General features: G+C 40.0%; 2 protein-coding genes across 3 annotated transcripts; one reads left to right on the top strand and one right to left on the bottom strand.

Annotated features, from left to right (window-relative positions):
- Positions 1-467: 467 nt before the first annotated feature.
- On the top strand, positions 468-11,714 carry LOC107731753 (ankyrin repeat domain-containing protein 50-like). 2 transcript variants are annotated; one of them, XM_016542917.1, is made up of 5 exons: positions 468-534; positions 1,332-2,049; positions 5,501-5,748; positions 6,709-10,311; positions 10,565-11,714. In XM_016542917.1, the coding sequence occupies exons 2-4, from the start codon at positions 1,580-1,582 to the stop codon at positions 10,308-10,310; spliced, it is 4,320 nt and encodes a 1,439-aa protein (XP_016398403.1). In that variant the 5' UTR covers positions 468-534; positions 1,332-1,579; the 3' UTR covers position 10,311; positions 10,565-11,714. The 2 variants fall into 2 exon arrangements, with proteins under 2 accessions (XP_016398403.1, XP_016398404.1); XM_016542918.1 differs by lacking the exon at positions 468-534 and adding an exon at positions 1,126-1,216.
- A 4,156-nt stretch (positions 11,715-15,870) lies between these two features.
- On the bottom strand, positions 15,871-20,783 carry LOC107731735 (uncharacterized). Its single transcript, XM_016542896.1, has 2 exons — positions 20,734-20,783; positions 15,871-18,628 (listed from the first exon to the last, which is right to left on the bottom strand). Exons 1-2 carry the CDS (start codon positions 20,781-20,783, stop codon positions 15,871-15,873), a joined length of 2,808 nt encoding a protein of 935 aa, XP_016398382.1.
- Between the last annotated feature and the right edge of the window lie 3,573 nt (positions 20,784-24,356).

The following is a 24,356-nucleotide window of genomic DNA, read 5'->3' as shown; positions in this document are numbered from 1 at the left end:
GCTGTTCACTGAAGGCACTTCTGTTTTGTTTTATGGCTTCTAATAAATTGCAGACATGTGAGGTATATTTAGAGCAACAATCTGGATCCTGTCCATGAGTTCTCGCCCTCTTAAGAGAATGTGTACAGACAAAGAAAGAAAGAAAGCAAGAAAGAGAAACACTATATGACATCATGCATCTGTGTTTAAACTTTGACCCCAAACCCTAACTCCTCCCTCGCTTTCTCTCTCTCTCTATCTCTCCCTCTCTCCTGCTGTCTCTCTTCCTTGCAGTCAGCTATTTCACTTCATGCCCTGACATGTTAAGGAGCAGGAGGGGAGGAGATAAAGGACCAGAAAAACCGGTATGCAGCTGGGAGCCGAGGAGAATATGCGAAAGGAGGAGTGAATTTCTGTCTGTCCAGCAAAACCATAAGACCTCTGGAGGAAGGAGGAGGAAGAAAGGAGCAACAGAAAGACGTGAAGAGAGAGTAATACATTTGAGGTGAGACTGAACACTGCCATGGAGAAAACATGAAACAGCACATTTCAAAGGTAAGATTTTGTGTTGTCTTTTTTTCTTTCACTCAATGTCTTTCTTGATCGCTCTTTAACTTTATTTCTTTATTGCTTAGGACAGTTTGAGTTGAGGGTTTGGTCAGCACCTTGACTCACTTGCATATCCGAGCTCTCGCTTTCATGGGAGTTTGACAGATACGTTCTACCCCTCTTTCTATTTCTGTTTCCCTCTCAACCTTTCCTTCTCACATGTCATGGCTGAGTTAAATGCCACACTTTCATTTAAAGGTGAAGTGTGTAATTTCTGTGCCGCTAGCATCACCAAAAGGAATTGAGAAAATAATGATAGTTTTCAATTTCAATCAGTAAAAGCTTCCATGTTTTTGGAGCATAATGGCTAAACGCAGCACCACCAGATCGCTTGAGATTTACAATACAGTAGCCTATGCCAAGAAATCATTCATAAAGTAAGCCACTCACAAACTAATGTCTGTGAATGGTGTAAACACTGTTGTACTACAAAACATTTTTTCTGTTTTTTGAAGCATCCTGACCAGTCAGACACAGCCACATTGGCGCAACCAATAGTTTAGGGTGACGCAATCTGTATAATTTAATATTTCCTGTTGTAAATGTTTCACTTCTATTTTATTTTAATTATTCTGTTTTTCTATTTGCTGACCTCTGAAGCACTTGAGCTGCATTTTATATATGAAAGGTATTATTATTATTAAGACTTGTATCTGCATATTAAACTGGGTTAGGAGAAAGTATTTAAACATCGGCCGAATTACGCCCTTCTCATCAAGCTTTATGTTTGTTTTGTCTTACAGGGCTTCTGACTAACAGCATGACTTGGACCTACGGGATTGCAAAATACAAACACACCTGCAGCCAACAGTCATCTGAGGACACTCTCTCTGATTCTCCATGCCGGAAACCTTTCGGTAGCAAACATTTGCATACAGCCCAACCGAACCCCACTGCTTTTTCTTAGCATCAGTGCAAGTTGTTTGAAGAGATTCCAAGAGCCACCTGCTTCGCTTGTTCTATTAGGGACTATGGAAGAAGGTAAATCCTCATGGTCCATCCCTGTTCATCTCCTGAGGGCCAGATGAGGAGCATGTTACCCAGCTTGTTACGGGGCCGGCGGTTCTACTGCCGTGAATGGGCCCTCGAGAAGCTACAAAGATGCCTAGAGGTGCGAGACTCCTCCAAGAGAGTGGAGGGAACAGCCCGTGTCTCTCCAGGGATCCTAGTGACTGGGGGCCCGGGCACGGGTAAGACAGCCCTCCTCACAGAACTGGTTTGGCCTCAGTCGGAAGCATGCAGGGCGGCAGGGTTGGCATCACGGTGTTTGTCCTGGCACTATTGCCAGCGAGAGGATGCAGGCAGTATTGAAGTGTGGAGATTTGTCCTGGGGCTGGTTGAACAGCTGAAGGAAAGTCCACTTCTGGGACCGAATTATGTGAAAGCGATAAGCAGTGCTGCTATTGCTGCTGTCCTGGAGCCCCTCCACTGCCAAAGAGAACCTGATGACACTTTTAAAAGGTTGGTTTATACATTGCAATGTCACTTATCATAATTGAATAGAAACCAGAGTTACAAAGCTAGATTTTTTAGATAGCCTGTTTCTTCTGAAGTCTGAACTGTAGAAAATTATGTGAATGAACACATAAATGAATTATATTTAAAGTTAAGGAGTAAATACAATGTTATTAGAACCTGATGTATCAATGCAATATCATGAGGAAAAAATATATAATCAATATATGGCATATGTAACTCTGCCATAATACTACTTCTTAATTTTCAGTAAGTACTTAGTTTCTTCTTGAAAATAGTTTTATCTAATGTACAAATTACAACATTTTGATATAGATTATAAATCTTGTAATTCACTATTTCAGTATATCTAAAAAACACTTTTTCCTTTCTCTGAATTTCTTACATTTTTCTCTTGCTTTTGCTCTGCAACAAATCACTCACTGTTCAAGATCCCTTTGAACTCATTTCTGTCAGCCTTTAGTTCTCCAAGCATTTCATGTTTGCTCTCCAAGCATTACTCCTGTGAGAAATCCCAGATGTTTCACAGCTAGGCCTTTGGTGTACCTTACACGCTCCCTCTGTATTTCACATTGTTTGAACAAGGAAAGTGACACTTCAGTGGGGCCTTTAAATGACTTAGACATGTTGCTGTGTTTCTTGTCTAACAGAGTGTCAGGCTCCAGAACATTTTAGCATTTAACATGGAATTTTAAGATCAAATAATCAATTATACCTTCAATTTGTGACGTTTTGTGTAACAAATAAAGCGTCATTGCAGAAGACGCTTGTTTTGAATATAATCCACATAGCTTCCTCTTAGTCTTTTTTTAAAAGACAAAAAATGAGTGCATTTTGGTCTGATATTTGGTTGTCAAAGCCAGAGGGAAAAAAACTTACCATTTTAAAATCATGTAAACACGTTTTCTTGCGTTTTCTGGTTATTCATAGTAAGCTGATGTTTTTAGTGTTTGTTGTGAATGTAAATGCACTCAGTGACATTTTGCTTGAACAAGGTTTCTTTTATTGTTTCCTACTAAACCCTCCCACCCCTTATATTCTCCTCCTCCATCGTATTTTCGTCTGATACCCCTCAGAAAGACTTTGTCAAAAGCAGGAAAAGGGGCTATTGTTCTGCTTTTCTGCCACATATGTTTATTTATTTATTCCTCTCTTCGCAATAATGACGCCTATTCACAGTTATCACAATAGCCCAGCGTTCAGTGCAGATGGATGACGCTATTTACAACCTTCGGGGGAAAAAAGGGGGTAAAGACCAAGAGTCGTGCCACTAGTTTGTGGAGTTTGTGTCTCTCGGTGAGGTCGCCACACTGACAACTTTCTCTATTCTATTTATCTTCTTTCAGTGTTTGCGCTTACACTGGTTCTTTCAGTTTTCCCTTACAGATCTGACGTACAGGCCCACATTCCACATTTGCCTTACACATGCTGACAAACTGTTGTGATGTTTTTCTCTGGTCCTGGCGAGAGAATGTAAGAAGGGTTAGTTTAGGAGTGAAATGCGAGCGTCAGTCCCTGCTGTATTCAACATGCTCTCTGACGTACATAAGTTATCATTAACACTGTTTATTTAAAAGGCAACCAATGATGAGGACAGTTTATTTTATCAGGACATGAACTTCTGTCATCAGGAAATAATTATGACTTGTTCATCAGTTTGAAGCTCTATAGATTGTCTCTATAGATAGTTGTAGTAAACAGAAAATTCCTTTAAGATTATTGTATTGTAAGTAGATTAAATTACTAAATGTTTTGCCAAGCACAATGGAATTAGCAACTGTAACCTATTCTCAGTTCAAGTTTGTACTTCATCTGATTTTGGCAGTGTGGACTTGCAAATGTTTCCAGCTGAAGCAGTGGTTGGTTGTAAATCCTGTAGCCTAACCTTCAGCTGCCTGGCCATGAGCAAAAGCCTTAAACCTCCCATTTTGTCCACTACTAAAGTATAAAAAGTTTCACATAACTCTTCTCTTAGGTTTGATCTCTTAACCCTTGTCTGTTTGACAACTTTAACTTGCATGACCCTTCCTGGGGTCAAGACAAGCCCATAGCTTGTCTTTGTAGACATAATGAGTCAGGAAGAACATTTATTAGGTTGTTCGGCTCAAGCTGTGATCTGTGAGCATGTTAAAAGGGCATTAGCTCAACAAATTATGTGAGCCCACGTGTTGGAGATAAGGAACCGATAAACACGGCATGCTTATAACTATGTATTTTATGGTGGGAGAATGAGACCGGAAGTTCAATACTGAACCATTTAACCAAAACAGACAAAATAAGGTGTGTTATTTAAAATGCTATACTATTAAAGAAAACAAGTGTTGATATTAATTATTATCAGAACTATGAGCTATGCTGACTCTAAACAAAATGCAGTGTTTCCGTTAGGCAAAGTATTATTTCAATTAATCTTCAATAAATTAGAAAAAAAAAACAGGGCTACAAAGACATTTGATGATGCATTTTGCATTTAAAATAAATGTTGTTTGTTATGAACGGCCCTATAATTATATATATATATATATATATATATATAATTAGTTATTTAAAACAAGACTTCTACTCATTGATTCTGAAAATAATATATTTTTAATTTATTGGAAAATATTTAGATGAAAGGTGTTGAAAGTTTAAATAGATTAATTTATTTGGCTATATCATGATGCTCAAAATAACAGAGTACCTTAGTGTTTTGGGAAATCAACCTACAAGTTGTTTAGTTGCCTGCATATTAAGGTGGGATAGATGAAAGCATATTATCATAAATCACATCACATTTAAGTGTTGATTAAAAGGGCAATCATACCAGAGTCAAGTGGGTCAGTGATAAGAGCAACACAGATATGTGAATGTGAGTTTGATAAGGAAGCAGCACCTTCACACTGTCTACTGGTATGCCCTGGAAGCAACAGGAAATCACTGAGCTTCCATAACACTGAGTCACGATGCCTCTGCAACCACACCTCAAGTCAGATGAAGTGGCCAAAAGAAAAATGCTGAAGAATAAGACAGCTTTTGAAAAGCTGGGAGTTCGTTGGATGGTTTTTAAAGGATGTTGTATATAATTCCAAATAAATCCCTCTTATAATTGCATTCTGTACAAAACAATGCCACATTTGTGCACTCGTTTCCTTCTCAGATAAGCTCTGTTTTAGTTCTGAATTGACTTTCATTCATATGTGATGACATGTCTTTCCTATTTCCAATTCTTAAAATGATTGAATTCCTCATTATGCTCACTGTTGTTGAGAGAAATATGTCCCTCCTTGCTTCTCCTTCCTCCATTATTCTGTTATTATTCGGTTGACTCCATTTAAAAATCATCTGTCTTTGTGGTTAAAGATGAGATGATACTAGCAGTGGTAACTAGGTTATGCATTTATGTATGTTTATTATTTTAAACACTTTTCATTTTCTCCTTTTCATTTTTCTTTAGGGCAGTATTAGAGCCCCTCTTGTCCTTGACACCACCAGCTCACAGTGTGTTTATTGTGGTTGATTCACTGGACTTGGGGTATTGTGGAGGTAATGGAGTTGGAGAAGGCTCAAAATCAGGAGCTGCGGCCACTCAGAGTTCCTCTATTGCAGAGCTCCTGCTAAAAAACATACAGCTCCTGCCCCCTTGGATCTTGCTAGTCTGCTCTGCACGCCGCCAGAACAAAGCCATTTGCAAGATATTCTCAGGTACACTCTTAGATGATGTACAAATCACTTCATAAGCACAGTGAAATGTGAGATGGTTAGCGTTATTGGTTTCTTGAAGTGTTGAGCATTGTTCATCTTAGTTAAGACTGTGTACAGGGACTTTATGTTCTGTGTTTAGAAACCCATTTAGTCATAAATGAATAATGTTCTCCACACTTGTATGGCCACCCAAACATTCTATATTCCCAAACATACAGCTTGTGACTCGTTTTTTCTTTGCTTTTTGCTCTTATATCAATATATTATGGCTTTGTAGTACTTAGTTTTTTACTAGATGAAATGACCTGGTCTTATGAGATGAGGGTCCCACACACTCATTAGCTCTTGTGGATGACATCTGAATTATAAGAATTAAGAGACTACAATCTATTGTGCACTAGTTGTGTGTATATTTCTGCTTTTATAAACACATTTGAATGCAAGGTCCTTAACTTTGGCTTGGAAAGCCTCGAGGGCCATCATGTTTTACCTCAGCCCACGAGATGAAAAGACTGGAAAAAAATAACTGCAGTTTGCTAAAAACATACTGAAATTATTCTGACAAATGGTTTTGTTATTAATTTGTATAGTAACTTGAAGTAGCAAAAAAAATTTTGGAATTACCCAAATGTCAAAAAAATTCAATGGAGTAATAGTACTGCGTTCATAATGAACATTAAAAGTAATCAGATCAGTTGTGTGAAGCTCACACATACAGTAATGGGAACAACTCAGAGACACTACAGTATAATGATAATAAACACTATAATAAACACTATAATGAGATTATCACACAGTTCTGTACAGACAGAACATGCTGCTGACTATATATATATAATTAAATCACAGCTTTTTGTTGCATAAGGCAATTTCAGTGTTAATTGTGCAACCGTAAAAACTCATTGTGATGCTTTAACAATTGTTGTGTCTTATTTTATCTCCTGCCTCTCTACCCTGTAGGTTTTAGGCGGTTGTGTCTGGATGACTTAAGAAAGCCTGCAACTGTACAAGATGTACAGCAATATATCCTGCGCAGGCTTGACCAGGATGGGGCTTTGAGAAGACAACTTACACCAGAGACAGCTGAAATGCTTAATCTTTTGCACATCAAAAGCGGTGGCTGTTTCTTGTTTCTTGAGCGAGTATTAGATGGTGTTGCACATGGTCTAGTAGGACTTCGAGAAATTCGGGACATTCCTGGCACACTGAATGGCCTCTACCTTTGGCTCTGTCAGCGCCTCTTTCCTCGAAGGCTGTTTGTCCATATTAGGCCTTTGCTGAATATCTTTTTGGCATCCCCACAACCACTAACAGCTGAGCAGCTCTACACTATTGCCAAAAGCCGTGACTTCTACCTTGGGATTGGAGACTTCCAAGCACAGATGGGGGCTCTGGCATCTCTGTTTGTAGATGGCCCTGAGGGCAGTAAACTCCTCTTTCATAGCAGTTTTGCAGAATGGTTAACTGATGTTAAATACTGCACACAGAAGTTTCTGTGTTGTGTGAAGGATGGTCACCTTTCTTTGGCCATGTCCCTCTCTCTTCGAGCCAGTAGTTTGGGTACAGAGGAGACTTGCCAGCTGGCCCACCACCTCCTCAACAGTGGAGTTCATGAAGGGGAACCAGCCCTCCTGGCACTGTGGTTGCTATGGACTGGAGTTCCAGCACTTAATGGTGCCAGAAAAGACTGTTCTTCTAGTCATACACCTGTATTAGTTCAGCAAGATGTACTACAACTCTTAATGAAAAGTGGAATTTACCCTGCAAGCTGTTCACCAGACAATAGCTCCAGTGTCGGGATTCACTGTGTTGGAGAAGGAAGCAGGATAGTTCGGCGAGCATTACAGAGGGAAGACTCTGTGAGAGCACTTCTTGACAGTGGAATCAGTGTGAACCGTACAGACCCATCAGATGGACGGACTTTACTAGCAGCTGCAGCCCATGCTGGACTTGTAGATGTAGCAGCATTGCTGTTATGCCGTGGAGCAGACCCTTTACTGAATGACAACCAGGGGCAGACTGCACTGACGCTTGCTGCCAGACAAGGCCAAGTTGGTGTGCTGCAGATGTTGCTAGAGTGGGTGCAGGAGCAAGGGAGCAAGAGTCCTGCAGCACAAGCCCTGCTGGAGCATGTGGACAGTGAGGGATGGACTGCTCTTCGCTCTGCTGCATGGGGTGGCCACAAGGAAGCTGTGCGTCTACTTCTGGAAGCAGGGGCAGAGATTGATGGCTGTGATTCAGATGGCCGGACAGCCTTGCGAGCAGCAGCATGGGGTGGACATGAGGAAATTCTGTTGACCTTCCTTGATCATGGTGCTGAAGTAGACCGCTCAGACCGTGAGGGACGTACTCCACTAATAGCTGCAGCCTACATGGGTCACAAAGAGGCAGTGGAGATCCTTTTGAATGCTGGGGCCAATTTGAATCTAGCGGATGGGGATGGACGTACCGCTCTGTCTGTTGCTGCATTATGTGTGCCATCAGCAGCTGGAGGACGAGGGCATGGAGAGGTCGTAAGCCTTCTGTTGGAGCGAGGTGCCGATCCAGAACATAAGGACACAGATGGAATGACGCCTTTACTACTAGCCTCTTACGAAGGGCATGAGGAAGTGGTTGAACTCCTGCTGGAAGCTGGAGCTAATGTAGATGAAAGTCCTGGATCTCATCCCTCTGCTATCACTCCTCTTCTTGCAGCTGCAGCTCTGGGGCATGCTAGCACAGTTAACCGTTTGCTGTTTTGGGGGGCAGCAGTGGATGGCATCGACGGAGAAGGCCGCACTGCTCTCTGCTTGGCTGCAGCAAAGGGTAGTGTTGAAGTCGTAAGAGCACTGCTGGACAGGGGTTTGGATGAGAATCACAAAGATGACCTGGGCTGGACTCCATTGCATGCTGCAGCTTGTGAAGGTCACAAAAGTGTGTGTGCAATATTGACAGAGCAAGGTAGCATGGCACGTGTGGGTGAGCTTGATGTAGAGGGTCGGAGCCCTCTAATACTAGCAGCACAAGAAGGGCACTGCAGTACAGTCAGGCTACTTCTAGACCGAAAGTCACCCATTGATCATCGTGCATATGATGGACACTCTGCACTCAGTGCGGCCGCTCTCCAGGGATATCGGGAGATTGTGGAGTTGTTGATGCGTAGAGGGGCAGACACTGATGTCCGTGATGCTGAAGGAAGACCTCTTCTTTATTTGCTGGTCCTGGAGGGCCGTTTAGACATGGCCATCCTACTCATTGAAAAAGGCGGTGTCCCTCTGGAGTCAAAAGATGCAGAAGGGCGAACTGCACTCCATGTAGCAGCTTGGCGAGGAGACCTGGAAGGTATTGAACTGTTGCTGAAATATGGAGCTGACCCAAATGCTAGAGATCTTGATGGTCGGCCTCCTTTGCACTCTGTGGCCTGGAGAGGTCATGCAGCTGCTGGCAGGCTGCTACTTAGGGCTAAAGGTCTTAATGTAGACCTGGCTTGCAAACAGCAGGGTGCCACAGCACTTAGCATTGCTGCTCAGGAGGGCCATGCTGAAACTGTGGCCATGCTTTTAGAGAAAGGTGCAGAACCAGACCATGTGGACCGTTATGGCCGCAGCCCAGTCAAGGTAGCAGGAAAACAAGGTAATTTCACAATTGTGCGACTTCTGGAGAGCTATGGCGCAAAGCCCTTCTCAGGTCTCATACCGTTTACACCTAGTGGTGCTCCCAACAATTCTTATCTTTCAGCCATAGTCAAGACCCAAGCATCCATTAGTTCAGGAGAAGTGGGTGTTGATGGAGTCCCAGCCACATCTTCTCCATCTTCGACCTCAGTTTCTGCCTCCTGTTCCCCAGCTTCCACTGCAGAGCGTTTCCACTCCATGCCTGCCTCACAGACTTCCTCCTCCACCTGCCACTCCCTGGCCACAGTACAGACCGTGCCTGCTGACAGCCTGAATTTCATCCAGCAGATTCAACAACATTCGCTTCCTCGTTGCCGCAGTCGGCCATCCACCTTGCCTCTACCTGGTTCCAATCCAGCCAGTCTTCAGGGCAGAGCTTCTAGGCACAATCAAAAGGCTGTTCCCAAGAGCAGTCCCACAAATGAACAGTACACACTCACTGAACTCCTGGACTCAGACAAACCCTTAAAAGTGCTTGGATACTCGGGGGATGGCAACTACCTCTTAAAACCTAAAACTCCTTACATCATCGCGGATGTGATAGAGAAGAGCCTCAAACAAGCTGATGGAGTAGATCTAAAGTGGAACTCAGTTATGGCTTCCTTAGGGGTGATGCCAAACCAACAGGGCCCAATTCAACAAACAAAAATTGGGGAAAGCCCCCCTTTGGGGTACCCACATTTTCACTTCCAATCCCATGCACAAAAAGATGATTGGGGAGGAATTCAAAAGACATCCATGTCTCCAACCATTGACCTTTCAGCTATTTCCCCACATAGTGCCTTACCTAATGAGTCTGTGTTTAACATGACAACTACTGACCCCCAGCTGAATCTCAAACAGGCAATTAAGCTGCAGTTTGAAGGGCCAACCAGTGCAGCACTTTACAAGCGGGAAACCCCTCTCTGAGGTGAGGCATTATGTTTCTCAAAATATAGAACATTACATTTGTCTATATTTAATTGTAATTTGTTGATTGTCTTGCAAATGTAAAGTTTATTAATTGATCAAAGACAGGTTTATTTATTTGAATGTCCATAATGTGTCTTATCAGGCAGTTGTCAGATATCCCAGAAGTGAACCACATTCTGCTTTTAAGCTGCAGTCTTTATGATTGTGACTTGGAATGTCTGGAATTCTAATGACAACTTTGTCTTTTGTAGGCAAACCTGGACATTTAGGAGTTCAAGGAGGTGAGGGTTGTGTGGGAGAATCACTGCACTCTGTGTGGGAGGTGTTTAGAGTAGAGGAATATGGCAGATGAGAGAGTCATAACACCCTGACTTCCACCTCTCTTTAACCCATTGACCCCAAAGCACAAAAGAAGAGGGAAAGACATAGGGAGCATAGAGGAACCTGAGTTCAAAGGCTCAAGCTGTGTACATTCCAGAGCTTTTCCTCCTCATGCCGTCACAATGGAGAGCAGCTGGCACTCTCTCATACAATCACAGGAAAATATTTTTACATTAAGAGGAACACTTATGGATATTTGCTCTGCTTGTGTTGCGCATTTGCAAAAGTCAACATATACATACCCCACGGATTTTTGTGCACATAACTCGACATAAATGACACAACTTTTCATAGACAAAAGAGCTATTCACTCTTTCATCTTCATACACATTGTGGCTCAGCAGTGCCACCTTTGTTTTATGTTGGTGAAATATAAGAGCTAATAAGAATGCTTTTGAAATTGGAGTGCATCTACATTCAGAACAGTGTTTTTGGGTGACCTGCTGTACATTGCTCAGACTCTGTTATTTGCACCCAGCCTTGGACTTGCTGGGACAAAAAGGGCTTTTTCAAAGCGCCACTGAAGCTTAGTGGCTTTATATTCCAGATATGTTTTCATGACTAGTGGAAGTCATCAGTAATGTTTATGTCTTTTAAAGATGTGCTAAATTTAACATACTATTTGTTTCAGGACATAGACGTGTCCATAATTGCTATTCCTAATTTACCTTGAGTTTTTTAAATTACGCATTCTGTCATATTGTCAACAGTGAACCAGTTGACCTATCACCAAGGCAAATTCATATTTTAAAGCTTCATTCCAGTTGAATTACAGAAAGAGATGGAAAAAAGAAAGTGAGAAGTTACTGTTCTACAAGCAGTTAGGGAGGAAGATATGACCTCCCATACATGCTCATCAGAGGATGACTAAATTTAAGTTGAAGGTCTTGAAAACCTTAAAGGAGGTGCGGCGGGAGACGGTGATGTGAATTTTACATTTTGCCATAGGTAATTTATAATGTTTATACTGTTTTGTATGTTAAAATTAATTGAGATGCACTAATTAAAACTGTATATGATTTTGTGTGTCTGTGTGCAAATTTGTGTGGGAACAAGAAAGAAGCAAACCTGGCATCCCTTTGGTTTACATGCAACAGATCATTTAGCACCTCTGTCCCTCACATTTATTCAGTACTCCTATAGACAAAGTAAAGACACTGTAAAAATCAAAAGTTGAGAAAACTCAAATTTGGTTTATGATTTAAATTTGCTGTTCTACAAAGAAATCATATTGATGCAATAAAAAGGTTGTGGTTCTGTCCATTTAAAGATTGTTTTTTTTGAGGACCAATGTTGTACTGAGTAGCATTTAATAAATTCATTCACTCATATTGGATTGACAGTTCTGTGCTGAACTTAAAACTCATGTTGAGTAAAATCTTAAGTCCTGAAGCTGCACTGTAAAAAATCAAAAGTTGAGAAAACTCAAAAATCTGCTGAAGCTGGTTGCCTTTTGATTTTTTACAGTTATGTATATGAGTTTACTTGACTCTATAGAATTACCATTTGTGCATTGAAATATTTCCAGCGTTTGTTAAGCTATCATGTTATATTACAAAGTTACAGAAATCAAGCTTAGTAGGTATAGTTCATCCCAAAATATTATTCAGTCATTGTCATGTATTTGGAAAGAAGTATGGTGTAAGAAACTATGTAGTCGCAGACGTGTAAGAAAAAATTCATTCTTTCATTCAGTCACAATTCATTCTTTGTATTTCTCTCTACAGAAATTACTCTGTGCAAATATGGTTGTCGTGTGTCTCTTGAATGCACCAAGTTAGAAAGCACGAAGAATGAATGAGCTTTGAAAGGAAACATTTTCAGTTTATAATGACTTAATCTCAGTCACTTTGACAGATACTTTGCAAGGAAAAGAAAAGCCTGAACATTCATGTTCAACAGAAAAAAAAAGGTTTTGAAAAACATGAGGGTGATGATGGACATTTTTGGGCCAAGCCATTTAAGTTAAATCTATGGGCTCAAGAATTCAGATGTTTTCTGTCCTTTTGAGTTATATTTCTCCCATACTCTAAATGTAAAAATGTTGCACATTCTTCAACAAGCCTTTCCTTATTTGTGCATTCTCAGTAATGGCTAACATTTGTCGTGCCCCCCCCCCTCACACACACTTTTTATTGCCCCTCTAAAGTTTACTTGCTACTTCCATAAATCCCCTCAAAGCAAACAACTGTGGCTGTGTGTGTGCAACAACAAGCAAAATACCACTCATTTGGCATTTTGCCTGTTGCACATACAGGCACAGATACAGACACTGTTTTACTGTAATATACACACTGTAACCATAGGATACAGCACAAAACACCCACACTAGCCACCCATATTGAAGAAACTTACACACAAACACACACTGCAAGGAAATATATATTTATTCTTAGATGGGGGAAAAAGGTAAATTTCCTTAAGACATGCACAACACGAACAATAGAGACATACTGCTCCATATTAATAATTATTTCTTATCCATAAGCACATTATTATAGGTTGCATGTGGATCTCAAATATGCAGCTACATACTGAGACTTGTGGCAAAACTGTTACTGTTACAACAAGCTAGACCTCGTAAACGCAATATCAAAAAGTTTACTATGTCATTATCATCTATTTAAAATTCTCGGAGACATTTTAATTTCTCAGACTGCTGAGACATTTTAAAGCATATCATTTTCATTTTGAAAGTTGGTTATCTGTGTTCTTTTTTTTTTTTTCAAGACATAACTAGTGTTTACCCTATCTGGGATAATGTGGTTTGGGGTTTGTAGATAAACTGCAAACTCAGGCATTCCTCTATAATGAAGGACAACTTGCACTGAGTTCTTTTATAGGTGGGTTTTTTCTCTCTCTTGTAGACACTGCAGGATATATTTTTATTTGAGAATTTTAAGAGCCATCTAACATTCCTTTCTGAATATCATTCTTTACTAGAAGGCTCATTGCAACCATTATATGGGACCTCACAGACAAGATGGTGGTATAAAACCATTTTTTTTTCTATTATTCCTGTTAAATCATAATAATGCACACCAGAATATCTTTATTAAGATGGAATCTAGCTTTACAAAAAATTCAAAGCGACTCAGGTTGCATTCAAAATAAGCATTTGATTAGTTCATGCATTCCCTGTGAATCAAATCCATGACCTTGGCATTGCTAAAGACATGATCTACTGTTTTTAGCTATAGGAATGTGACCTATTAAAATGCTTATGGTTAAATATTCAATGTAAAAGGCTGATACATTTAACGTCCTAAAACAATTTAAGAATAGATCAAGTAGAACGGGTTTCTCTTTCTGGGAAGTTCATCTGCCCATGTTTTCTCACAATTCCACATCCCACACTATTGTGACCTGACAAATAAACATATTATCTGCTATAAAAGTGTTTCAAACCACTATTAAAGGTCATTCATTGCACATGAGGCGAAAAAGGGACGTGCGGACTTGTGATGAAAACCTTAGTCGAATTAATTCCGGCTTCAGTCACACACAAAGTCAAAGACAAGGCTCCACTTCCTGACAGACAAGGAGACACCACATCCTCTGACAGTGTAAACAAGGGAGAGGAACACCTTTCTATTCAATAACAAACCATTTTTAGGACAGAGGAAGGATATCACAAAAATTTCTATCAAGTTTTTTTTTTTCTGTACGAAATGAGGTTGTTTAAATGTCTGCATGTTTGTGTAGACCCTTCAAGAAGTGAGCAGATGTCATTTTGATTAGATTATAGCCATCCTGTTTTTTTGGGACCAAGCCAAGAGAATGTGTTTAGCCTAAATTCTAACTGAAAAGGAGTAGCAGACTGGGTGTGTTTGTTAGTCAACATTCCCTATTGAGCTTTGAGAGACTCTCACTCATGCAGCAAGTCATTACAGAACTCCAAGGATTCTAGAGCTAGCAGGAAAGAATTCCAGAATTATTCAAAAGATTCCAGCAGTTCTGGCTCACTTTTTAATATTTTACAGTCATACCAAGAATGTTTCACATTCAGTAGTTACATTCCTGTTGTTATTCAAGGGCCAAGTATACTAATGATGAACAGAAGTGCTCAAATAGACAAGCTTGTTTAATGTTATGTTTTAAGAACAAAGACATTTACACATATAAATTGAGATATTTTAGAAAGCATCCTTTCTAATCATCCTTGAAGACTTTTTTCAATGAACAGGAGCCTTGTCCATTATGTGTTGGTGTTAGGAATGTTTTTTTTTTTATTTGAGCTTTTTTGTTTTTATTTCATTCTGGAGTTCACTGATGAACAATTCCTTTCCAAGTGCATTAACATGTTGATGTATCATTACTGCCTCCTGCTGGCAAGGTTCTTCAGTATCAATAGCATACAGTATAGTCTCATTATTACAAAGTCAAACAAGTGCAGTAGAAAGAAAAATCGCCAGGGATTTGAAACAAATGTCAAAGCACCAAACACAAAATTCTAGGTTAGTCAGCCTATGCATTCAGTCTGACTTGTCTACAAAAGTAAATACAATTTTTTCCAAGCTCTTTTGTGACTATGTGAAGTGTTTTGTTAAGCTATACATATACAAACACACATACACACACTTATATATAACTTCCAACCTAATAAATTATCCCACAAAATATTACTTGGATTACATCCCAACTGGTCTGTACCTCACTATCAGTGGATTGCAAAAAGTTGATTGCAGTGGAAGTAAAACTGATGGGTAACTATAAGACTGTGTGACTGAGGATTACATTAAGCAGTTATTTGGCATGTATATTTGAGGGATTTCAATGCTAAATAAACAACTAAATACAGATATTACTCATCTCTACTACTATTCTTGCTTATTGTAGATTGTCAACCATTGCTATACACCATGCAATATGATATTGTACTGGCAGCAAATAGTAAATTAAATATATATTGCTAAATACTCATCTCATTAAGTCACACTTTATTTTAAGGTCCAATTCTGCTGCTTATTAATAGTTGGTAATGTAGTTGTTAAGTTTAGGTACTGAGCAGGATTAGGGATGTAGAATATGGTCATACAGAATGTGCTTTGTAAGTACTAATAAACAGCCAATATGTTATCAGTAGGACTGCTAATAAGCAACTAGTTAATAGAGAGAATTGGTCCTTATACTAAAGTTTTACCTGTTTCTGAATTTTAAGCTTTGTGGTAACTCTTCATTTGTACTGATAAATTTTAACGCAGTGGTGCATGCTGTCTGACACAACTAGCAGATCATTAGGTAAAAGTGCCAGTCCACGAGGGCTGCTCAGTCCATCAGACAAAATCACTCGTCCTGCCCCTTCAGAGGGATATATAAGTACCCGATGTTTTTCTCCCCAGTCTGCCACCAAAACAGACCCATTCTTATCAATGCATAGGCCCCAGGGACAGGAGAGTACAGGTCCTAAGCTAGAACAAACACCCAGGATTCGTAGGGTGTCCCATCCTGGTCCTAAAATCTTCACACAAGGCTCCTGCCCCATTTCACTGCCTCGCTCAGACACTGCAACCAGACCAGTGTGCAAGCATGCTGAGACAAGGTAAGGCCTATGGAAACCGGTAACCACAGTGCGTTCCAATCTGGAACCGGTTTTAGGTTCAAGTTTTAGTGCTGTAAGAGTACCCTTTCGTATATCTGCAACTAGGAATTCATCTCTTTGGGTGACTGTCACTCCCCTTGGTGCTTCCAACTCATCTCGAGGTACTCCTGCAATGTAGGGTCCCCCTCCAAATGTTTGGAGGAGACGCCCATGCCGACTAAGGATCAGGAGAGCCCTTTCAGCTGCACAGCTCAGAGCAATCAGACCCTTGGCATTAACAGCCACATCGAAGTAATTGCGGCAACGTCGCGAGGAGCCTCCCAAGTCATTAGTTGGAGAAGTCACGTGTTGTAGGACATTGCCGTGGGCATCAGTTACCTGTACACGAGCATTCCCACAATCCACAAGGAATAGTTGACCTTGCGGTGTTGCATGGACACCACTGGGCAGCGTGAGATCAGCACGTCCTGAGCCTTGTTTACCAAACTGACGGATAAGACGCACCTCTTCTGGTCCCAATGATTCGGCATCCTCCTCTAACTCTAGAAGAGCTGGCTCACTCCTTTCTCCACGCAGTCTGTTCTCATTTAGAGAATTCTGCCGTCCTGATGTGAAGTGGTTCAGTCTTTTCTGAGATGAGTTATCGATAACAGACATAGAGAGTGAACGAGACACTCTACTGGAACAAGAAGCATGCTGTTGGGTGTTCTTTTGAGAGAAGTTACCATGACTGGGACAGGATTTAGTCCGTGATACCTCATTTTGTTTTTGGAAGGTGGGGCTTGAGAGTGAGGACATATGACTCTTAGTTACACTCCATGTGCTTGACTGGTGTGTTCTGGTTTCACTGAGGGGTCTGTTGCAGTAGGAAAGATCAGTAGCTGATCTGGAGAGGCGAGCAGTAGGACGCAGGGAGTTGGAAAAATCTCTGGGGGAGCTGACAATGAAAGTGTACCCAGAATCTACACTGTCTGCAGGGGATGGTGCACGGTTTTGTGGGTGGTCATCTGAGGATGCACTTAATTGAGAACAAGACCTGCCACGAAGGAAGTGGTTGTTGTTGCCTTGACTAGAGGTGATCTCTCTAGGGGTCTGCGGTGATGAAGATCCAGTCCGTCTGGCATGATTTTTATGGTCAAACTGATGCAAGAACCAGCCACCTTGTTCTTGGTGACCTTGTTCTGGAGATGGAGAGAGTTCTCGTTGTCTTCTTGCTCTCTGTGAAGCAAACTGTGTGATTGGTCCATTTTGTATACAGGCAAAATCCTCACCCTCTGACTCGCCATGACTAAGTGATGGTACAGCCAAAAAGAGCTCATCTCCTTTGCATTCAGATGAAGGAGATTCACACTCATCCTCCTGTGATGAATCCCGTTCACATGGGACTTGTTTAGGGGATCTGTGACGCAGTTGTGGGGACTGACACTTCACCTCTTCCCCTGATTCTTCATCACTTCGGGCTGACAAACAGAGCTTCCGGACAACCCTCAAGTTCCCACTAGTTGATGAGTGCCCTGGATTAGGCCCAGGAGATAGGACTTGGTTTTGCCCAAGACTTGTTCCATCAGGTGTGCTTTGGCCCTCTCCACTGAAATGAGCCCCACCGCGTGCTTCATTGGCATGGAGGGAACACATTTGCCCCTGCGGCCCACAGCCTCTAACAGGAAAATGGACGTTGTGGTCTTGTACTTTGATCTCACCAAAAGTTACAGTGTTTGGTTGGGCACTTGGTTTAAAAGACACACGTTTGAGTGCAAGCGAGACTTCCCAAGGTAGGACTAGTTCTGCAACACCCTTAAGAAGCTGGTCCCGCTTCAGATCCCCCTCTCGATCTTTATTACCATCACCACCACCACCACCACATATCTTTATTAGCTCTCTAAGTTTAATGACTTTATATAACCGCTGGTCAACCAATCTTTGTCCAACCCTTATGGCTGCTCCATTGTCCCTCTGCACCTGTTCCAGTCTGAGCTGTAGGTCCCTGTGATCCTGTTCTACCCTTTCCAGTAGACGGCCCTCCTCCCTTTGTGCTCCAAGCAGTGCACGCTCCACACCTCGACCTACCATCTGTGCTTCAGTCACTTGTTGCTCCCTCAGTCGCCTGAGGTCTGTTTCACATCTTGCTAAATCACATAGGGCCTGGGTAGCCCAACACGGTAAGGAAAACGAAAAGGCTGCAGGAGTAGGCTTTGGGTCCTCATGACCTTCTATGTCTGACTGTGCTGATGAGCTTAGAGGGGGCTGTGGAGATGTGCTAGGGGAAGTCTTGTTGCTCACTGGAGATCCAGTAGACATCTTTGCAGACAATTTGTAGAGGCTATTTGAGAAGGCTTGTATCAAGGCCTTTTTTGGACCTGTTAGGAGAGGTACAGAAAAAGAGGGATTAATACTGAGGCCATTAGAAAAATGAGCTTCATTGCACTAATTTGTATTTAATATTAAGGCATTTACCATAAAAAAAGACTATGGTAATGACATTAATTTAATCAATATAATTGAAAATATCATAATATGACATTAAAGCACAAAACAAACAGGTTATGAAAACTCATCAGAAGATCCTCTCTCAGGTAAAACTTTTAATCTTCATTTCGCGATGATCTCATTTTGTTAATGTTACTGACAAACAGGTTTCACATCAACTTTGCAAACACTCAAATTAGCCAATAATTCTAAAATATTAAAGTGGAAAAGTACATAAGAAATCCAGCTTGCAATCGATGTGCTGGGACACATAATCAACATTTCATGAAGCATGTCTACAGCTTTTGAAACTGACCTTTACAGTATATGGCACCACTATTACTAATTTATACTGTATTAAGTATTCTTGTCATATTGGAGTCTCAAAGTGAAAAATAAAATGCAAAGACCTACTTATGTGACTTATATGAATAAAACACCTTAATGTGCTTTTCAGGTCAAGCAGTCATGCATCATCAATACTCCCTTTACAGTTTAGGAAAAAAGCAGATGTAGTTGCTTTGCTGCAACCACAGTCATGACAACAGCAGCCATGACAACATAATGATACCACAGTAAAAAAAATTAATAAAATAAATACACCAATTAAATAATTGTAATACAGAGTAAATTCACGCTTTATAATTAGCATAATATATAATTATATATAATATAGCAATAATGTGCCGTATATTTTAAAATAAGTATTGAGGTGAGAGTAGTGCAGGAATAATGTAAGTTCACTCTGAATACTAATACAATTATTATCCAAATTACTGTAACAATGTTTTGCAATTAAACTTGTGATTTTTATCACCAGTTATTACATCAAAATATATGCTGGATTATAACTTCAGAAATATTAAAACATTTAAACAAGTACATCACAGAAGCGAATACATTTTTTTTTCTTTTAGTTGTTTCATCTTACGCTTTTTTATTGTCATAGCTAAGATGTTTCTTGGAGATAACAACACAACACTCAAGCCATTGTTTCAGGCTGTTGTACTGACTGAAAGTAGGAAACCTTAAGTAGCTTACTTCTGGAATTTGAAGTTTGCGGTCTTGCGGAACAGTTGCTGAGCACATTTGAGAGGGCAAACAGTGAAACAAGACCAGAGAACAAGCGATGCACATTTTGTTTGTCTTTTCTGACTGCCTTTATATTACTGGTGTATCAGCTATATATGGAACATATTTCTGTGCTACTGATTATTTATTTGCTTTTTAGTGTTAGCATTATTATTCGTTCTCTTTTATTACTTTCCCTGTTTAAGAGATGCAAAGAAAGTATCTCTTTCCTACTGTACTGATATGCATGTGATAAACAAAACTTTGACCTTGACTGACAGATAGAAAGCTGAGAAACTCTGACAGAACTGATGAATCGAGGGAACCAAGGAATGGCTAGAGGAAGACTGCTGGAAAACACACAGAGAAAGTGTGGCAGACAGACAAATGTGAGCAAAGGAGAGGGAGAGACAGATAGAAGAAAGCGAGTCAGAATATTTCTAGCACTGAGGAGATTATTAGCATTTCAAATTCAGGCAGGCGGGCAGTGAACGAAGGAGGACAGCATATATGTGGGAGGCAAAAGACAGGCTAAAAAGAAAAAAAAATGTCATCGCAAAACTGAGAAGTGCACTTGCTCTCCCTTGCTCACTTGTAATTCTCACTCTGCAGCCTTCTATCTCAGCTCTTCAGGCCCCTTCAGGCCCAGTGTGACATCAGGCTACACATCAGCACAACGCTCTAATACTTAATTCATGATGAAGTTACTACTTATTTATAACCAGATAAATGTAACACAAGTAATTTACAATAATGTTCATTAACTGCTCTTTAAAATTATTGTAAATCATTTAAAACACTGTATTTCTTTTAACAACTTAAAAATGGCCATTAAAAGAAAACAAAACATCAGCATATTTCAAAAGCAGTGTTCAACACAAAACTATTTGACTGTATAATACTAGTGAAAAAATATTTGGTCTTTAATTCTAAAAATTGAACTGAAGTTGAAAGTCTTACCTGTGGCTGTCACCTGCTCCTCTGTCACTACCCTCCTCTGCCACAAGCATGAGGGTTTTTTTTCTCTTATTAGTTGCCCCACTGTTGCTAGGAAACGGTACAGAACTAATTCAATTAACTATCAGTAACCTTGGTGTGTGAGATTATGAGCTGACCTTAAACACTATTTTCATGAAGAATTAGTTAAGAGAAAAAATAAAGCCATATTCCAAATGTAAAGGTATTTATTTGTGACAATGTAAAATTAAAAGAATTTCAGGGCCTGCAAGTTCTACACTCCTCCTGCACCTTATATGTTCATTTCAATAGAGCAAACCATATTGCACATACAGTGCCAATCAAGCACTGTATTGAAATTGCTCTAACTTTGTATTTTTCTACATTATAATTTTCTGCAATCAATTCAGATAGACTCCTTGCAGTAATAAATTCTTATGTATGACATTTATTTAATTTTTTATAAAGTTGAATTTTACCATTTTCTATCTTATTAAATTTAAAAACTATTTAATTATGAATTTATTTGCATTCATTTGCAAAAATTAACAAGAAAGCACTTGCAAACCTCGAAACATGCAAATCTTGATAATGCTTTCAGCTAGCTGACTACAGAACAGATTGAATCTGACATAAAAAAAAACAAAGTTCAGCTATTGGATAAGCAGCTCCATGAGTCACATGTCTAATCAAACAAGATGGCAATCATGTGGGAGTTTGAGGACCTTCCGCACAGACACTGGCTGTAGCTATATCAAAGTGTACTCTTCACACTGTACATCTTTGAAGTTAATTTAACTAATCAAGACATCTGATAAAGCCCAGAGACTGTAGAAGTTCACAGTATCAATGTTTGCTTCTGCAGGGGATCTTGAAATTAAATGGCTTCTTGCACATGCCTATGGCACCTCAGGAGGCCAAAGATGGCAGAAATCATGAGTTAAACTTTAGTCATATATGAATAATGGCCACCTCAGATATTGAACATACTAGTGTGTAATTAATATTTCTGAATAAATTGGCTCAATTACAAACCATGTGAAGTGGCAAACCATATGACAATCACATTTAATACAGTTTAATTAAAGGGTGTGATAGCACCTCACTGGATTTTCTATGTAAATGGTTAAATAATCTCCATCCAGTCATTTCAGTCAGCATGAAACTGCAAATGTGTGGGAGAACAAAAGTTGTGAGGGCGTGATGGTTCAAATGTTTCATTCAGATCAAGGCCAGTTTGCCACATCTTTGTTAGAGAACCCATTCGATTCATGATCCTTCAGAGATCATTCTTATATGCTGATATGGTGCTCCATAAACATTATTATTGTAACGAACCTCCAATTATTTTAAAAGAGGTTCAACCAGACATATATGGAGGACAAAGGGGGCACCACGCCACAGACTTGATAGAAAAAGCTTACTTTATTGACAATGCTATTCAGAAAAAGAGAAACTTTATATAAATAACATTCAACTAAGTTCATCAAACATCAACTTGTAGGCCTTCTCTAGGATAAACAGCACTGCACTACACTACACTCCAGTGATTACTCCCAGCCCCAAACTTCACGCTAATGTGATCACACAAATCATTTCAGGTGGTGGAAAGATCGACTCATTTCCCCTACCTTAGCACATACAGAGTAAACATGTTCGTACAAACTTTAAAAACACTCCTTCACAAAGACATCCACACTCACACACACATATACTAGTGATGTTAGGTTCTTGAACGCATCGTTCTTTTGTACTGGAAATATGCTTGTTTATTATGATGGCTGTTATTAATTTACATTTTATTAAAACCTGCAAAAACCTTTCTGTCGAGTGATGTAAATACATTTTACAATAGTTTATTGTGCATGCATATTATATTTAAAGTTGCTTAAGCGAAATCAAGAAGTTTATAAGACTGGTTTATTCATTCTTTATACTGTAGACACGTAGAACATATCCGCGTTTGTGCATCAATGTCTGTAATGTGTGCTGTAGGTGCGAAACATTTAGGAATCTTATCCAAGTTGTAGGCTAGTCAATATTGGTCAGTCAGTCGTATCTGAGGATCTGCGGATGGCAAATCTTCCCACATAGTGTGGTAGATATGTGGGGGCGTGTTCGAACGAGCCGTTTTAGGTAGGTGTGGCTGACTCTGAACTTTTATAAAGAATATCTCTTTGGATTTGAGACTTTAGTCTTTGCAAATTTACAGATCTTCTTTATGCACCAAGAGCTTGTAACACTCCAAAGAGAAAGGAAAAAATGAAATCGCATCATATGACCCCTTTAAGTAAATTATATGGCAATAATCAGCAATATGCTTTCACACAAATAACATTATTTTTGAATGTTTCAATATGCGTTGACACAAATGACTTACGGTATTTGAATTTTTCATTGATACAACATGGCACTGAGTTGTTAGAAAATAAATGCATAGAGACGTTATTGCTTGATGACGATGAATCGGCTTTTTGAACCGGTTCAATGAGCCGATCTGTGTGAAAAGTACCGGTTCGCGGAAATGAATCGGACTTTGCGTCACTAACATATACAACACATAGATGTTAATTAAAATATGCCGACGCACGGTTTCACATCGCACGCATAAGCAGAGCGTAGCCCAATTTAAGCAGCGCGTATTTTTTTCGGCGCCCATGTTAACAGTAAACTCTTCAGGACACCGGCCCTCCAGGACCGAGTTTGGACACCCCTGGATTAGAGCATTCACACCACAACGCAGAGGCAGCGCGTAGCAGGAGCAGAGCAGAAGCGGCAGTGCCGCGATCGTTTCTTCGCCGAGTCTATTTTTCTGCGCCGCTTATGCTCCATTAAAGCCACACAATGCATTTTTATTGATCAAAATTGACCTTATTAGCATGAAAAATAACACATTTCACCATAAAATCGTGTAAGTGAAGTGTTTCGCGTTTCACAATCACCATATGAAAAAAAATATATATAAAAAATAGGGTAGCCTAAAAAGGCTAAAGGCACACTATAAGAAAAAATTTGCTTTTCACTACGCCCATAATGTGATTGCAGAAAAAATATCGTTTGTATTAAACATTTATGGAGCAATAGATTTTGTGTAAAAATAAATCTAAAAAAGTTTAAAAACATCAAATATTAGATCAAGTTAGCACAGAATCAACTACACGAAAACACATCACATGCCAGGAGTTATTGCCCAAACTTCAAAGGCCTGTTTAAATTATTAAAACTAGAGGCATTTATTAACTTTAAGATGACTTTTCATGTAAACTACCTATATACATCATGTTTATATGCATGTGTGTGGGGGGGACAGAGGGGAATGGGACAGAGGAGAACACGGCTGCATCACAGCAGAGTATGCTGCCCATATCATAAACCAAAGCACATGACAGACAGTTGTCGGAGAACACCTGAAAAGCGTGACCGAATAAACGATACTCGTCTGTATTTGCAGTACACACCGCGCGACAAACGCTGCCAGTGTGAAAGCACAATGGGCGCGCGCTACTCCCGCTCTGCATAAGCGCCGCTTCTGTATGGCTGCTCTGCTATGGAAGGCCAACACGTGAATTTGTGAATTTTAACGCGTCAACAACGCGTTAAACACGTGTATTTCACGCGTAAACAAT

The sequence above is a fragment of the Sinocyclocheilus rhinocerous genome, unplaced genomic scaffold (genome assembly GCF_001515625.1).
Source record: "Sinocyclocheilus rhinocerous isolate Xijiao unplaced genomic scaffold, SAMN03320098_v1.1 scaffold2083, whole genome shotgun sequence".
In the NCBI taxonomy this organism is placed as follows: Eukaryota; Metazoa; Chordata; class Actinopteri; order Cypriniformes; family Cyprinidae; genus Sinocyclocheilus; species Sinocyclocheilus rhinocerous.
This window is presented reverse-complemented; position numbering and strand designations above follow the sequence as displayed.